This window comes from Anomaloglossus baeobatrachus, chromosome 10 (assembly GCF_048569485.1).
Source record: "Anomaloglossus baeobatrachus isolate aAnoBae1 chromosome 10, aAnoBae1.hap1, whole genome shotgun sequence".
Lineage (NCBI taxonomy): Eukaryota > Metazoa > Chordata > Amphibia > Anura > Aromobatidae > Anomaloglossus > Anomaloglossus baeobatrachus.
This window is the reverse complement of record NC_134362.1, coordinates 58,208,903-58,225,881: the sequence shown is the minus strand read 5'-3', so window position 1 is coordinate 58,225,881 and position 16,979 is coordinate 58,208,903. Positions and strand designations below refer to the sequence as shown.

The following is a 16,979-nucleotide window of genomic DNA, read 5'->3' as shown; positions in this document are numbered from 1 at the left end:
CCGCATTCGGCCGCCGCATGCGGTTTTTGCCACTGCGTATGCTCAGTAGCATGCCGCAAGCGGCAAAAACCGGGCGGGCCGCATGGGAAAAACTTATGCAAAGGATGCGGTGTTTTCACCGCATCCGTTGCATAGCTTGCACAGCCGGATTGAGCCGCAGGGCTCAAGCCGGATGTGTGAAAGTAGCCTAAAGTGTTATTCTCCCTGCAGCTGCTCACTACCAGCCATCAGGGCAGTGCAGGGAGCGATTACAGTCACAATGCAATGAGTGCAGTTGTTGTGATTATTCCCCTGAACTTCACTTTAATGACCTACTGCAACGCTCACCACTGGTGAAGGCAGCGAGCAGGAGTGGACCCACTGGACCACAGGGGGAACCCAGGTTTACCTTTTTGTGGAAGGCGCTTGACTAAGTGTCTGCCGCAAGGCAAAATGTCAGGTGTCACTCCTTGGGCAGTAACCTGGACTGTGACAGCTGAGCGGAGCAGAGAGACAGCAGGACTTGGGTCAGGTAACAGACAGGATAAGCAGGACGGGCGCAGGCAGGACAAATAGGGCAGAAAAGGAACACTGTTTGGAAGGGAACATGGAGAATGGGTACAAGCAGGTGCAGAACGTCCGGCACGGGTCATCAGGCTCAGGTCACTAGGCAAGGAACATCAGGCACAGGACATCGGACACATGTGCAACCGGGATAGGACATCTAGAGGAACTCCAGTCATTAGTGTCCAGGTCATCAGGCATGGGACATCAGGTACAGGACATCGGACACAGGTGCAGCCAGGGCGGTTGAGGCAGACAGGATGACATGTGCAGGTGGGTACGTACACAGGTGCAGGATATAGGCTAATACCAGGGACAGACAGGACAGGCCCGAGGGACAGACAGGACATACACAATAGAGCAGAACTGATTGCGTGCAGGACTGGTGCTGGAGGCTGGGGGACCAGAGCAGACATACAAAACTAACCCACAGGATAGGATCAAATCCTAATGCATTACTCTAGCCCCTCCCACCAGGGGAGGGAGCCTTAAGTACCTGGTGCATAGGCTGGAGACACCTTAGCAAGGTGCACATGCTTCCTCTTAAAGGGACAGCCCCCTAGGCTGGAGATGTGCGGGAAGACGAATATTTGGAACTTTTAAGTTGCATATTTTGTTACTTCCTACAGTTCCAGTAAAGTGGATGGGATATACTTGTATATATCATGCCCACTGTGCTGATTCACCTTTGGTGCATTTATGAATTCCGCAGTATGTCCAGTTTCACTTGCATAAATCATTCGTTTAACTTGTGACTTTTACCCCTAGACTTGAATGAGATGTGGAAAGCAGTAGCCAGGACAATCCCTTTATTAATTTACATTCAAAATATAATACTGCTTCTCATGATTTTTCTCATTTTAGTTGAAAATTCTCTTAAAAGGATAAATCCGGTGTGTATTCTGGGGATTGTTGTGCAATATTCTTCTCTCTCATGTTCCTTTTGGATGATTCACTCTGCTGTGCCAAGGGGCCTTCTTACATATCTGGCTCTGCTCAACTCTGTTGAACCAGGGTGCCTCTTGATATACCTGGCCCCACTACATTGCTGGGCTCTGCTACATCAAGAGTCATCTGACATACTGTACTCCGCCACGTTGTTAGACACTGTTATCACAGGGAGCTACTATGACATACTCAACTCTCTACTACACCACTGGTGTCTGCTACATCGCCACAGTCTCCTGATGTACCCAGCTCTGCTACATCACCATAGTCTCCTGATGTACTCAGCTCTGCTACATCACCATAGTCTCCTGATGTACTCAGCTCTGCTATATCACCACAGTCTCCTTATGTACTCAGCTCTGCTATATCACCACAGTCTGCTTATGTACCCAGCTCTGCTATATCACCACAGTCTCCTTATGTACTCAGCTCTGCTATATCACCACAGTCTCCTTATGTACTCAACTCTGCTATATCACCACAGTCTCCTTATGTACTCAACTCTGCTATATCACCACAGTCTCCTGATGTACTCAACTCTGCTATATCACCACAGTCTCCTTATGTACTCAACTCTGCTATATCACCACAGTCTCCTTATGTACTCAGCTCTGCTATATCACCAGTCTCCTGATGTACTCAGCTCTGCTATATCACCACAGTCTCCTTATGTACTCAGCTCTGCTATATCACCACAGTCTCCTTATGTACCCAGCTCTGCTATATCACCACAGTCTCCTGATGTACCCAGCTCTGCTATATCACCACAGTCTCCTTATGTACTCAGCTCTGCTATATCACCACAGTCTCCTTATGTACCCAGCTCTGCTATATCACCACAGTCTCCTTATGTACTCAGCTCTGCTATATCACCACAGTCTCCTTATGTACTCAGCTCTGCTATATCACCACAGTCTGCTTATGTACTGAGCTCTGCTATATCACCACAGTCTCCTTATGTACTCAACTCTGCTATATCACCACAGTCTCCTTATGTACTCAGCTCTGCTATATCACCAGTCTCCTGATGTACTCAGCTCTGCTATATCACCACAGTCTCCTTATGTACTCAGCTCTGCTATATCACCACAGTCTCCTTATGTACTCAGCTCTGCTATATCACCAGTCTCCTGATGTACTCAGCTCTGCTATATCACCACAGTCTCCTTATGTACTCAGCTCTGCTATATCACCACAGTCTCCTTATGTACTCAGCTCTGCTATATCACCAGTCTCCTGATGTACCCAGCTCTGCTATATCACCACAGTCTCCTTATGTACTCAGCTCTGCTATATCACCACAGTCTCCTTATGTACCCAGCTCTGCTATATCACCACAGTCTCCTTATGTACTCAGCTCTGCTAAATCACCACAGTCTCCTTATGTACTCAGCTCTGCTATATCACCAGTCTCCTTATGTACCCAGCTCTGCTATATCACCACAGTCTCCTTATGTACCCAGCTCTGCTATATCACCACAGTCTCCTTATGTACTCAGCTCTGCTATATCACCAGTCTCCTGATGTACCCAGCTCTGCTATATCACCACAGTCTCCTGATGTACCCAGCTCTGCTACTGCTGGTCTGCTACATTGCCACAGTCTCCTGATGGATCCAGCTCTATTACACTGATGGTCCCTGCTAAATTGCCAGTCTTCTGACGTACCCAGCTATACTACTCTGCTGGGCTCTGCTACATCACCAGTCTCCTGATGTACCCAGCTCTGCTATTTCGCCAGTCTCTGATGTAGATGTAGTAGAGCTGGGTACAAGTGTTCTCTTCTACATCTACAAGCCTTCTCTGCTACATCTACAAGTCTTCTCTGCTACATCTACAAGTGTTCTCTTCTGGGCTCTGGTACATTTACAAGTCTTCTCTGCTGTGTCGTTATACTGACTCTGCTTCATCACTGGCCCTCCGGTTATCCTTATGGTGTACGACTCTACTCCTCCGGTTGCGGTCCAGCCATAACAGACTCTTGTACCATTGCCATCTGTGCACACACTGCAATACGTCAGCTCACCCTTCCACTTTGTATGAGGTACCCAAGATCAACACGAGTGGCCTGGGTCCGGGCCATGCAGCATTGAGAATAAAAACCATAGGTGTCCAGTGATGCAAAGAAATTAATGTTGCAGACGTGAAAACAGCTTTAATAGATTAATGTAAAAATATCCATACATTATCAACGCGTTTCGGCAATGCCTTATAGCTGAGCTCATTTTTAACCATGATTAAGGCACAGACATAAGGCATTGCCGAAACGTGTTGGTCTTGGAAAACTTGTAGACTTTTTTTTACAAAATGACCACAGAAAAGGGATGCAGTTTTTTTTTTATTAGAATTATTACTTTGCAAAAAATGTTTTGTAACATAAAAAATTGGATATTCGCCAGGAATACTATTATTTTCAATGCCATAGCAACAAAACATTACCATCTACCCCAGCACATGCCCTTTAATTAATAGCTATAACCTAAGGGTGACCCGGTTGCTTGGCACATGTTATTTTCCTGTGTGTCTCTGCGGGCTGGATACTTTCCACACATTCCTGACGGATTAGGCGGGAAGGAGACAGGACGCATGCGCACTGTACTGTTGTGTCCTGCGAGGTGACGTCACTCAGCAGTAAGCCTGGGAGCAGGAGTTCTGAACGCGCGGCGGTTTCCACACAGTCCTGCTGGACATCCAACCGGAAAGGGGCGGTGACTTACTTACTATTGGATGAAGCTTGTAAGCAGAGTGAGGCGTGGAACGCAGACCGCGCGTTGTGATTGGCTCCTGGCTATGGGGGCTTTATGATGTCAGCTTCCTGGTTATAGCAAAGCGGGGAGCGAGTAAATCAGAGTTGATACGGAGGCTTGTATAAGGTGAGCGCCGCTGTGATTGTACGCAGGGTCTGCACAGGGGCTGGTGACATGATTGTGCGACTTTACATGTGGTGTAGTTTCCGGTCCTCTCTGCATAGGAGCGCCGTATGGCAGAGGAGGAGTCTCCAAGAACAAAAAAAAAAAGATTTTAAAAGTTTTCCGTGTAGTTTCTGCAGTTACTTATAGAAACCATGCGTTTTATTGTTGGATTTGAAGTTGTATTATTTTTAATTTTGATTATTAGATATTTGTAGCTAAAGAGGCGCCTGTGCGAGAAATCATTGTCACTGTCCATTGGGATTGTTTTTTTGTTTTATTTTTTTTCACTGTTTAGAAACTATATAAGTTCAAGTGTGAACAGAGCCATACAGATACTGCAGCCCCATACACACTAAAAGGCGACTAGACCTTTACATGAGTAACTCTGTCCTGCAGCGAAAGTTATCAAACTGTGCAAATCAATTTATTGGGGAATTTGTCTTCTTTTTTTGTAAAAAAAAAAAAAGTGTAAAAAATATCTATCTATCTATATATATATATATATATATATATATATATATGAGAGATATGATTATTTTTATATTATATATATATATATATATATATATAATATAAAAATAACTGATTTATACATGATCATTATTTTACACACACATATATATATATATATATATATATATATATATATATATATAATTATTATTATTTATTTTTATAGCACCGTTTATTCCATGGCACTTTACAGTGAAAGAGGGTATACGTACAACAATCATTAACAGTACATAACAGACTGGTATAGGAGGAGAGAGGACCCTGCCCGCGAGGGCTCACAGTCTACAGGGAATGGGTGATGGTACAATAGGTGAGGACAGAGCTGGTTGTGCAGTGGTCTACTGGACTGAGGGCTATTGTAGGTTGTAGGCTTGTTGGAAGAGGTGGGTCTTCAGGTTTCTCTTGAAGCTTTCCACGGTAGAGGAGAGTCTGATATACTGTGGTAGAGCGTTCCAGAGTATGGGGGTATGGAGTATATATATATATATATATATATATATATATATATATATATATATATATATATATATATATATATATATATATATATATATATAAAAAAATATATATATCTTTTACAATATATATATATATATATCATTATTTTACACACATATATATTACACAAAATCATGTATGGCTGCGTTCCCAATGAGGTTTGGTGCGTTTTCGATGTTGCAGAATTTCTGCTCTTATGTAAATATTTGCATTTTTATCACTTTTTTTTTTTTTTTTTTACTCAACAATTTTTGTCTGTTTTTGGTATGTCATGCTTTAAGTAAAGCTGCTTTACTTTTTATTCTCCCTGGTATTTGACTTTGACAAAACTTTGTTAAAATACCTGTGTTCGGATCACATGTTTTTGATGCATTTCCACAGCAGAAACACATTAATGATGCAGGTGCATTTTTTTTTTTTTTTACCCACAAATTTTCAGCATTTAATGCAAGTCTGTGAGGAAAATCTGCACAGAAAAACTTTGCGTATCCACAAGAGAAATTGACGTGTTGCGGATTTGAAAAACCCACCGCAGGTCGGATTCTACAACATATAAAAGAAGCACAGAGGACAGGAGATTTCTATATACTCCGTCCGCTTTGCTGGAACTACAAGGCTGTGTGCACATGCTGCGTTATTGCCACTTTTTTTTGGTGCAGTTTGTTGCCCAAAACTGCATGCCTTTCCTTCTCCCAGCAAAGTCTATGGGAATTCAAAAATGCTGTGCGTGTGTTTTGGGGTTTTTGGTTTGTTTGTTTTTTGCCTGCAGCTTTGGGTTGACAAAAAAATTGCAGCATGTCAACTCTGTACGTTTGTGTCTTGCGTTTTTTAGCCCTTCCAGCCATTGATTTCACATAAAAAATCCACATGGGGAAAAAACGCATGTTTTTTTTTTTCTTGTGGTTTTTTTTCCCACAAGGTGCAGTTTTTTTTTTGTGAACACATTTTCTGCAGCGTGCCTAAGACGCTGTGTTTTTGACTCTGGAAATACCCATCATCAAAAGCTTAGGAATACCTCATTGTGAGAACATAGTCTTACATAGTTAAATCAGTTGAAAAAAGGCCTAGGTCCATCTAGTTCAACCTTCCTCTACCAATTATACATTAGTCTAAGTGGTTTCCAATCCCGGCGTTTCCTCATCTGTTTGCCTGCCTTCAGCTGATATCAGAATGTGCTCATATGGAGTACAGATGATGGCAGTGATGGGTCAGCACCTGTCTCTTCTTCAGAGTGTGCTGCTTAATTGCTGCAGCAGCTTATCCCCAGAGTTCTGCTGCATTCACACATCCCATATGTCAGTCTGGTTGCTTGTCTCCTAACCTGAACTTGACATAGCAGGTGATCTGCAGCCAGACCAGGACATATAAATATGTGAATGCAGCAGAACTCTGGGGATAAGCTCCTGTAAGAGATAAGCAGAACACTCCGAAGAAGAGACACGTGCTGAGCCATCACTGCCATCATCCGTACTCCAAATGAGTACATTATGATATTAGCTGAACACAGGCAAACAGACTGAGGAAAAGCCGGGGTTTGGAAGTCATTTACATGGCTTGTTTTCTACAGCACTGAAGACAAATTCCTTAATAAAGTGATTTACACACTAAGGCTATGTGCACACGCTGCAGATTTGCCGTCAATTTGCTGCAGAAAATGTGTCTAACATTGCTGCAGTCATTCCCCAGCAAATCCTATGGGTATAAAAAAAAATGATATGCGCACACTGCGTTTTTGTTTTTTTTTATACCTGCGGATTTACCCACGGAATTTCCGCTGCGGAATTAATGTGCATGTCACTTCTTTTCCGCAGGTACCTGCGGTTTTTGCCATAGATAGTGGTAAAAATCCGCATGGACCAACCTGCGGAAAAATCATGGCAAATCCGCACCAAAACCGCATGCAGATTTCGCTGTGGTGGTTTTGGTGCGGTTCTTTACCGAAGGTGCGGGATTCTTTAAGAGGGTCCGGATTTTCCTTGACAAAAAGTCAATTTCTAGTGTGCACATGGCCTAAAAGTTTCCATCCTGAGACTGAACATTGTCTTGAAAGTGTCCTGACAGATGCACAGGTTTAGGCTACTTTCACACATCCGGCTGTAGCAGTGCGGCACAATCTGGCGCTCTGCTGAAAAAAACAAAACAGTTTTTTTTTTGCCACCGGTTTCGTTTTTCCAGCATTGACTTGCATTGGCGCCGCATTGTGCCGCATGGGCTTGCGTTCGGTCCGTTTTTTTGCCGCAGGCGGCAGATTTAGCCGATGCGGCGGCCGGATGGAACGTTCCCTGGCACGTTTTTTGCTCTGGCAAAAAAAAACCACATCGCGCCGCATCCGGCAGCTGCGGCGCATTTTTCAGTGCATGCCTATGGACGCCGTATGCGGCAAAAACCGCATCCGGCTGCCGCATGCGGTTTCTTCCACTGCGCATGCTGAGTAGCGTGCCGCAACCGGAAAAAAACGGACGGGCCGCATTTAAAAACTTATGCAAAGGATGCGGTGTTTTCGCTGCATCCGTTGCATAGGTTTCACAGCCGGATTGAGCCGCAGTGCTCAAACCGGATGTGTGAAAGAAGCCTTATGGAGGAAAGAGCTCTGCTACACTGTAATAAAATAGTAAGGGTATTTGCGCACTGAGCGTTGTTCGCGGCGTTTTTGCACGTTTTTCGGGTGCGGTTTTGGGCTCCAAACTGCATAGCTTTGCTTCCCCAGCAAAGTCTATGACTTTTCATTTTTGCTGTCCGCACACAACTGTTTTTTGTTTGTTTTTTTTGCTGCGTTTTTGAGCTAAAAAAAATGGATATGTCCATTCTTTCCTGCGTTTTTCACCCATGCAATGCATTGGAAAAACGCAGTGATCAAAAACGCAGCCAAAAAAGCACCGAAACGTGGTAAGAATGCATGCGTTTTTACCTCTGCGTTTTTGTGTGTTTTTTTTTTTTTTTTTGCGGCCAAAAACGCAGTGTTCTTGAGAAGTACCAAAACGTCCTATTGCGCACATAGCCTAAAAAACACAAAAATTGGTGATTATTGGCAAATAAGGAGAGGTGGGTATTCCGCAGTCTTGGCAAGGATTCAAATGAAGAACCCAAAAGGTGACGTGTTAATGCGGTTTCTTTTCAATGTGTATCAAAGTCATGTGACTTGTTTAACAGGAAAAAAAAAGTGTTTGGTTTTTGTTTTTTTTTAATAAAAAATACTTCAGCTTTTCTGTTCTCTATCTTGTCCTCAGTAATGGGTGTGTGTTACGTCAGTGCCAGTTTATGGTATTTACATATCATTGTCAGAATATTGATGGAAAAGATGACTGTATGGCGCGTTCTGTTTGCAGATTACTCAATGCAGTTAATGTCATCTGTTCATTTCTATATTGGAATAGAAGGAAGAGCGTGTATCAACTTTCAGTCTTTCACAATTTTTTTTTTGGTTTCTTTCCCCTTCCTGTTTGTTCAGATGGATAGAAGTGGAATATCGCCTCCATCAGTGATACATGAATATCATACGCAAGGCAGTGTGTCTTCTTCTGGAGCTCGATGTATGTATATATTCGGTTTATGACAGATATTATTTATTATTATTTCGCCAGTACTTCCATGGCGCTTTACATGTGAAAGGGGTGTACATAATAGGGACAAGTACAATAATCATGAACAATACAAGACACAGACAGGTGCAGACAAGAGGACCCTGCCCGCGAGGGCTCACAGTCTATAAGATATCTTGTACAATCTTTCTAATGACTTTAAAATTAAAGAAAAACAAAAAACTTAAGCCCCCATACACATTAGGTATATGTTTGGTTGATAGCAGTCTCTGACTTTATTAACGGGAGCTCAGCCGAATACTCTGTTGCTGTCTATGAGACAGCCGCTTCCGGTCTCTTATAGTAATTGCTATTTTCCCGCGGAACAAAAGGCTCGATTATTGGAAATCCAATGTGTCAGATCCTTTCTTCTCTGATATCATCTGTCAGGGAAGATGTAGGAGATCATCATTATTATTATAGCTCCATTTATTCCATGGCTCTTTACATGTGAAAATGAGTATACATAATAAAAACAAGTACAATAATTATGAACAATACAAGACACGGACTGGTACAGGAGGATAGAGGACCCTGCCCGCAAGGGCTCACAGTCTACAAGGGATAGGTGAGGATACAGTAGGTGAGGACAGAGCTGGTAATGCAGCGGTATAGTAGACTGAGAGTTACGGCAGGTTGTAGGCTTGTCGGAAGAGATGGGTCTTCAGGTTCCTTTTTGAAGGTTTTCACAGTAGGTGAGACTCAGATATATTGTGGCAGAGCATTCCAGAGTATGGGGGAGGCACGGGAGAAATCTTGGATGCGATTGTGAGAAGAGGAGATAAGAGAGGAGTAGAGAAGGAGATCTTCTGAGGATCGGAGGTTGTGTGCAGGTAGGTACCGGGAGACTAGGTCACAGATGTATGAAGGAGACAGGTTGTAGATGGCTTTATATGTCATGGTTAGGGTTTTCAAATGGAGTCTTTGGGCAATAGGAATCCAGTGAAGGGATTGGCGGAGTGTAGAGGCCGGGGAATATTGGGGGGGAGATGGATTAGTTGGGAACCAAAGTTTAGGATAGATTAGAGGGATGCAAGAGTGTTAGAAGGGAGGCCACAGAGCAGTAGATTACAATAGTCGAGGCGGGAGATGATGAGGGCATGCACTAGTGTTTTTGCAGTTTCTTGGTTAAGGAATCTACAGATTCGGGAAGTATTTTTGAGTTAGAGTCAGCAGGAGGTGTAAAGATCTTGTATATGGGGCTTGAAGGAGAGCGAAGAGTCAAGGGTTACCTGAAGCAGCGAGCATGTGGGACTGGGGAGAGTGAGCAGCCATTGACTATGATGGATAGGTCAGTTGGGGTGTGGTTGAGTGAGGTGGGGGAAAGATAATGAATTCTGTTTTGTTCATGTTAAGCTTTAGAAATCGAGCAGAGGAAAAGGATGAAATAGCAGACAGACATAGTAAGGAGGTGATAATAGGTCCAGAGTGGTGGATCTGTGTGTCGTTGGCATAGAGATGATACTGAAAGCCGTAGGACTCAATGAGCTGTCCCAGGCCCAAGGTGTAGATGTAGAACAGCAGGGGTCCAAGAACTGAACTTTAAACATTAGACTGGCAACAGGTTTGGCCAACTTTAATATAATGTATATGGAGCCATAGAGGTCACCAAGTCTCCAGGTCTTTGCCATGTAAGCTGAGAAGAGCAAGCTCTCAGGGTTAAAAAAGTAAAAACATAGTGTTTCTCTTATCTGTGTGTGAGCTATTGTTTACTCATACTAAAGGGTTCATTGCTCTGTGATTAACATTGTTGTGACTCCTCTGCAGAGCAGATGGGCACACCCCTTGCTGTGATTGACAACTCAAGGTACCGTCACACATAACGAGATCGCTAGCGAGATCGCAGCTGAGTCACGGTTTCTGTGACGCAGTAGCGATCCCGTTAGCGATCTTGTTATGTGTGACACCTATCAGCGATCAGGCCCCTGCTGTGAGATCTCTAGTCATTGCAGAATGGTCCAGGTCATTTTCTTCAAAGGCGATGTCCTGCTGTGCAGGACACATCGCTGTGTTTGACACTGTGTGACAGGGTCACAGTGACTGCTGAGATCGTTATACAGGTCGCTACTGTGACCTGTATTGTTCCTGCATCGCTGGTAAGATCTGACTGTGTGACATCTCACCTGCGACCTCTCAGCGACTTACCTGCGATCCCTATCAGGTCGCATCGTTTTCGGGATCGCTGGTAAGTCGTTGTGTGTGACTGGGCCTTCAGTCTATGCACAATCTCTATTGAAAGCCTGGTGTTGGCGGAGACAGCTCCCAGCTCTGCTACACAATTCTAAAATATAGTCAGAACTGCTACACACAGTGTTGTAAGAAAAATGTGATTAGTTTCAAAATCTCTTTGCCTACCTTATGCTGCTCTCATATGAAGAAGCAAAAACCTGTTGACAAATTCCCTTTAAAAGGGTTGCAGTCACTCTGTGACTACAGTCTGCTGAATCGTGGCAACTTGTGGTGTGCATGGTCTCATATACAGTGGTTGCATAACTGTCCACTAGCATCTGCAATAACGGGGAATCATAACTTTGTGCATATTGCACAAGGTCATAAACACAGCAGTCTGCAGTCACATACAGTTACAGCAAGGTTTTGACTCAAGCCTGGACAACCCCTTTAAGGTTTATAATTGAGGTGACAACCGTTTGCTGGATTATTTTCATAACAGAACTCTATTGTTAGTGTCTCTTTGCAGCATGTATTATTCGCAAAGAGATCTGCTAATGCAAACTACATGCATATATAGATGCCCACACAGATCTGTAATATGCACATAGATGCAGACACAGCTCTGCTACATGCAGACTACATGCACATATACACACACAGTTATGCTACATACAAACCACATGTACATATAAACACCCATACAGTTCTGCTAACACGCATACTACATGCAGATATAGACTCCCACACAGATCTACTACATGCACATAGAGACACACACACAGATTTGCTACATGCATACTACATGCACAAATAGATGAACATACAGATCTGCTACGTGCACACATTTTACATGACCACATCTTGCAGTTACACTTACACACACATTACCACGTCTTGCAGTTCCTAATCAGGAACTGAATGGAGGCTGCACCAGCTGAGCAGCTAATGGACCTTTTGCATAGTTAAATGGAACCTGTCACCACTTTTTTGGCCTATAAGCTGCGGCCACCACCACTGGGCTCTTATATACAGCATTCTAACATGCTGTATATAAGAGCCCAGACCGCTGTGAGAACGTAAAACACACTTTATAATACTTACCTAACGGTTGGCCATATGGGCGTCTCCGTTCTCCGGTGCCAGCGCCGCCTCTTTCGGCCATCTTTGTTCTCCTTCTTCTCTAGCCTCGGTGCATGATGCGTCCGACGTCATCCACACTCGCCGGCATTCAGGTCCTGAGCAGGCGCACTTTGATCTTCGCTGAGCAGGGCAGATCAAAGTATTGTAGTGCGCCTGCGCAGGACCGGTGAGTGTGTATGATGTAGCCGCGTCATGCACACAGGCTTCAGAAGGAGGACGAAGATGCCCAAAAGAGGTGGCACCGGCACCAAAAAACTGAGACGCCCATATGGCCAACCGCGCGACCGTTAGGTAAGTATTTTAAAGTGTTTTTTATGTTATATCCCCGGCCTAGGCTCTTATATACAGCATGTTAGAATGCTGTATATAAGAGCCCGGTGGTGGTGGTGGTGGATGCAGCTTATAGGGCAAAAATGTGGTGACAAGTTCCCTTTAACTTTAGGAACTTTCAAGTCATGTCACTGTTCACATGACCTGAAAGGTCCTAAAGTTAAATGGTTAGATAGCCTTTCAGATGCTCAGCTCCTGCAGCCTACGTTCAGCTCCCTGATGACATCAATCAGTTTGAGCAGGATTGGAGAGGACAGCTCTCTGTGAACGATGTGGATGCGTTGTCAGCATTCTCATCCATCAAAGGAAGCTGCCTCTGGTCTATGCGAAGCACACACTTTTTAGCTGAAGTTTTTCTTGATAAAGAGTGTGCCTTATAGTCTGAAAAATGCGGTAATACAGTTCTTCAGTAGGCCAGTCAGCAGAATACATTACCAAAGTTATGAGCATGAAATGTAAATAGGTTTATTCCTTAATATCCCCAAATAAAGTTTCATTGGGAAGAAAGAAACGTTTGGTCCGTGCTTATTATTCCAAAACATACCGTATTTTTCAGACTATAAGACGCACTTTTTTTCCCCCAAATGTTGGGGGAAAGTGGGGGGTGCGTGTTATGGTCTGAATATAGGGCTGCGGCCAGGAATGAGGGTGCTGCGGTGGAGCGGGTCATCGGTGGCATGAGCAGGCTGCAGCAGTGCCTGCCGTGACCACGTGGGCCCGCTCATTACATATGCACGCCCATCCTCCCGCCCATCATCTCTCAGAGCTGAAGCCGGGGCTGACAGGTGGGCGCGATGATGGGCGGGGGGTGTGCGCATAATTAACAGCCGGCCGTGATCAACCCTGGTAACTACAGCCTGGAGTGATCCTGTGCGGCCATATTCACTGTCCCCCGCGCATCATAATCAGCGCAGGGAGCAGTGAATAAGTAAGGTATACTCACCGGCCACTTCCGTGCAGCACCGCGATCTCCTCCAGTTTGCCGGTCAGCTGATCTGTGTAGAAAGCAGTGAGCACAGCGATGACGTCATCGCTGTGTGCGCCGCTAGTCACGCAGGTCAGCTGACCGGCAGACTGGAGGAGATCGATGCTGCAGGGAAGTGACTGGTAACAGCTCCACAGATCAGCGGCGCTGCTGCTGCCACAGACAGGGGAAGGAGCAATGCTGCATGGAGTGAGGAAAGGTGAGTATAAACGTGTATTTTTTTTGTGTGCTACAGGATATATAGCAGGTTGGGGGTATATAGCAGGATGGATGGCAGTATATAGCAGGTTGGTGGTATATAGCAGGATGGTTGGCAGTATGTAGCAAGTTGGGGGTATATGGCAGGATGGTTGGCAGTATATAGCAGGTTAGGGGTATATAGCAGGATGGTTGGCAGTATATAGCAGGTTGGGGGTATATAGCAGGATGGATGGCAGCATATAGCAGGTTGGGGGTATATAGCAGGATGGTTGGCAGTATGTAGCAGGTTGGGGGTATATAGCAGGATGGTTGGCAGGATGGATGGCAGCATGTAGCAGGTTGGGGGTATATAGCAGGATGGATGATGGTATATAGCAAGTTGGGGGTATATAGCAGGATGGATGGCAGTATATAGCATGTTGGGGGTATATAGCAGGATGGATGGCAGTATATAGCAGGTTGGGGGTATATACAAGGATGGATGGCAGTATATAGCAGGTTGGGGGTATATAGCAGGATGATAGATAGATAGATACAAGGCAGGAGGATAATTACCAGGATGGGGTACCTTAGTAGAGAATTTGGGGACATTACCCCCATAATAGTGTCAGCAGCAGATCCTCTCCCCATAACAGTGTGTCATGACCACATTTTTTGCCTAAAATTTTATTTTCCTCCTCTAATACCAGGGTGCGTCTTATAGTCCGAAAAATACGGTAGTTAATGTCTTTTGTATATTACAGCCCAGCTATTGAACAAAGCCAATGTACACCTGGTATTGTTCATTTTCACATTGCTGTTGCATATAATTTATTTGGCTCCTAATTTCTAAGATTTTGAAGTCTAGGAAAGAGTTAACATTGGAAATTACAGCACTATAAACCCTGACCTATGGACTACTTTAGATTTACGTAGATAGGGAAAAATTGCCAATCACAATGTGGCCTGTATCTAGACTTTTACCTAATGAAGGGATCAATACAAAGTCAAAATGCATTGTAATAAACACTTCAATAAAATTAGAACTTCAAATATATTTTTGGGGCATTTGCTTTAAAGGATTACTCCTATACAGTATTCATAAATGGGTAGCGTCAGATAGCACTTGTAAATGCAAGCAATTTTGCAATTTACTGCTTATTAAAATTTTCACCCATTTGTGAGATATTAACTTTTCTTTGTCGCTCCATTGGGAGACCCAGACAATTGGGTGTATAGCTTCTGCCTCCGGAGGCCACACAAAGTATTACACTTTAAAAGTGTAACCCCTCCCCTCTGCCTATACACCCTCCCGTGCATCACGGGCTCCTCAGTTTTATGCTTTGTGTGGAAGGAGGCACACATCCACTCATGCATTCTCATATTAGATTATATCGGTTGGAAGAAAAGTGGGCCCCCACGGGGCCCCCGGCATGTTCCCTTCTCACCCCACTACGTCGGCGGTGCTGTTAAGGTTGAGGTACCCATTGCGGGTACAAAGGCAGGAGCCTCATGCCGTTTTCCTTCACCATCCCTTAGCGGCTCTGGGAGAAGTGGGATCCTGACCGGTCATCCAGTTACTGGGACCGTGCTCCCTCCGCAGCCCCTGTGGGAATCTGCCGGACAGGAGTCTGTTTATCCTTCAGGGACCGGGACCTGCATCTCTAAGGTACTCTGTGTCCCCATGGGGGCTGTGCATGGAGCGCCTTCTTCCCGGACGCTGCAGCAGCTGCTGAGTTGAGAAGACCGGCGGACTTCCGCGCCGACCGCGCCTGCTTGTCGGCCGCGGTCTTAAATTTAGTCCCCGGCTTCATTGCGGCCTAGTAGTAAAACTCCCGCCCCCGGGCCTGTCTGTCAGGGGTAAGGGCGGGACGGCCGGCCTGACGTCGGCTGTGAGGGCCGGAGCATCCTGTATGTTTCCTCCCCCCTCACTGATCACTGTGGGGACCCCAGATTCCCGCACTTTTTTAGCGCCGCCCACGGCTCCACTCCTCCCCAGAGAGCTCCGGCAGCCATTTTTTTGGCATTCTGCCGGTGGAGGATTACCTGGAAAGAGCTCTGTAACTCTGGGAGACCTAAGGCAGGGAATCTGGAGGACACACGCTCCGCTTTTTTAGCGGTCGGTAAGCCACACCGGTCACCCGGTGCTGGTCCCCTTTAGGGTGCCGGAATAGATACTAACTATATATATATATATATATATATATATATATATATATATATATATATATATATATATATATATATATATATATATATATATATATATATATATATATATATATATATATATATATATATATATATATATAAATATAAATATTTCTGTTCGATCGGGCTATATACCTTTTCCCATATACCCTCAGTGATCACTCTCCTAGGAGACAACAGCATGTCGTCCACAAGGAGCAAAACTCCCGCCCCCGGGCCTGTCTGTCAGGGGTAAGGGCGGGACGGCCGGCCTGACGTCGGCTGTGAGGGCCGGAGCATCCTGTATGTTTCCTCCCCCCTCACTGATCACTGTGGGGACTCCAGATTCCCGCACTTTTCTAACGCCGCCCACGGCTCCACTCCTCCCCAGAGAGCTCCGGCAGCCATTTCTTTGGCATTCTGCCTGTGGAGGATTTCCTGGAAAGAGCTCTGCAACGCTGGGAGACCAAAGGCAGGGAATCTGGAGGACACACACTCCGCTTTTTAGCGGTCGGTAAGCCACATCGGTCACCCGGTGCTGGTCCCCTTAGGGTGCCGGAATAATACTATATATATATTTATATATTTCTGTTCGGTCGGGCTGTATACCCTTCCCATATACCCTCAGTGATCACTCTCCCAGGAGACAACAGCATGTCGTCCACAAGGAGCAAGGGTGCCAAGGCACAGGGTTATTTTGCGACCTGTACCTCTTGTGCGGCTATGTTACCTGCGGGTTCCACCTACCCTCACTGTGAGCAATGCTCGACCCCTGTTATGCTTGCTCACCCGGAGCCTCGGTCACTAGGGGGACCCTCGACTCAGGTAGACCCCCCTGCTCCCCCGGACCAGGCGGCAGGGACAGAGTTTGCCATTTTTGCTGAAAAACTCTCTGAGTCTCTTTCACAATCCATGGCTCAGTCTATGGACAAATGGTCTGCCAAGCTGCTAGAAGCTCTGCAGTCCAGACCGGTCCTTACACAGGCCCCGG

The 16,979-nt window shown here is 45.1% G+C and overlaps 1 protein-coding gene across 1 annotated transcript in view; it reads left to right on the top strand.

Annotated features, from left to right (window-relative positions):
* The first annotated feature begins 4,245 nt into the window (after positions 1-4,245).
* Positions 4,246-16,979, top strand: part of FRMD8 (FERM domain containing 8) — an 83,299-nt gene continuing 70,565 nt past the window's right edge. Inside the window, exons 1-2 of the mRNA XM_075326814.1 lie at positions 4,246-4,363; positions 8,862-8,943. Coding sequence (XP_075182929.1) covers positions 8,862-8,943 — 82 coding nt within the window. The 5' untranslated portion in view covers positions 4,246-4,363. The remainder of the gene's footprint in view (positions 4,364-8,861; positions 8,944-16,979) is intronic.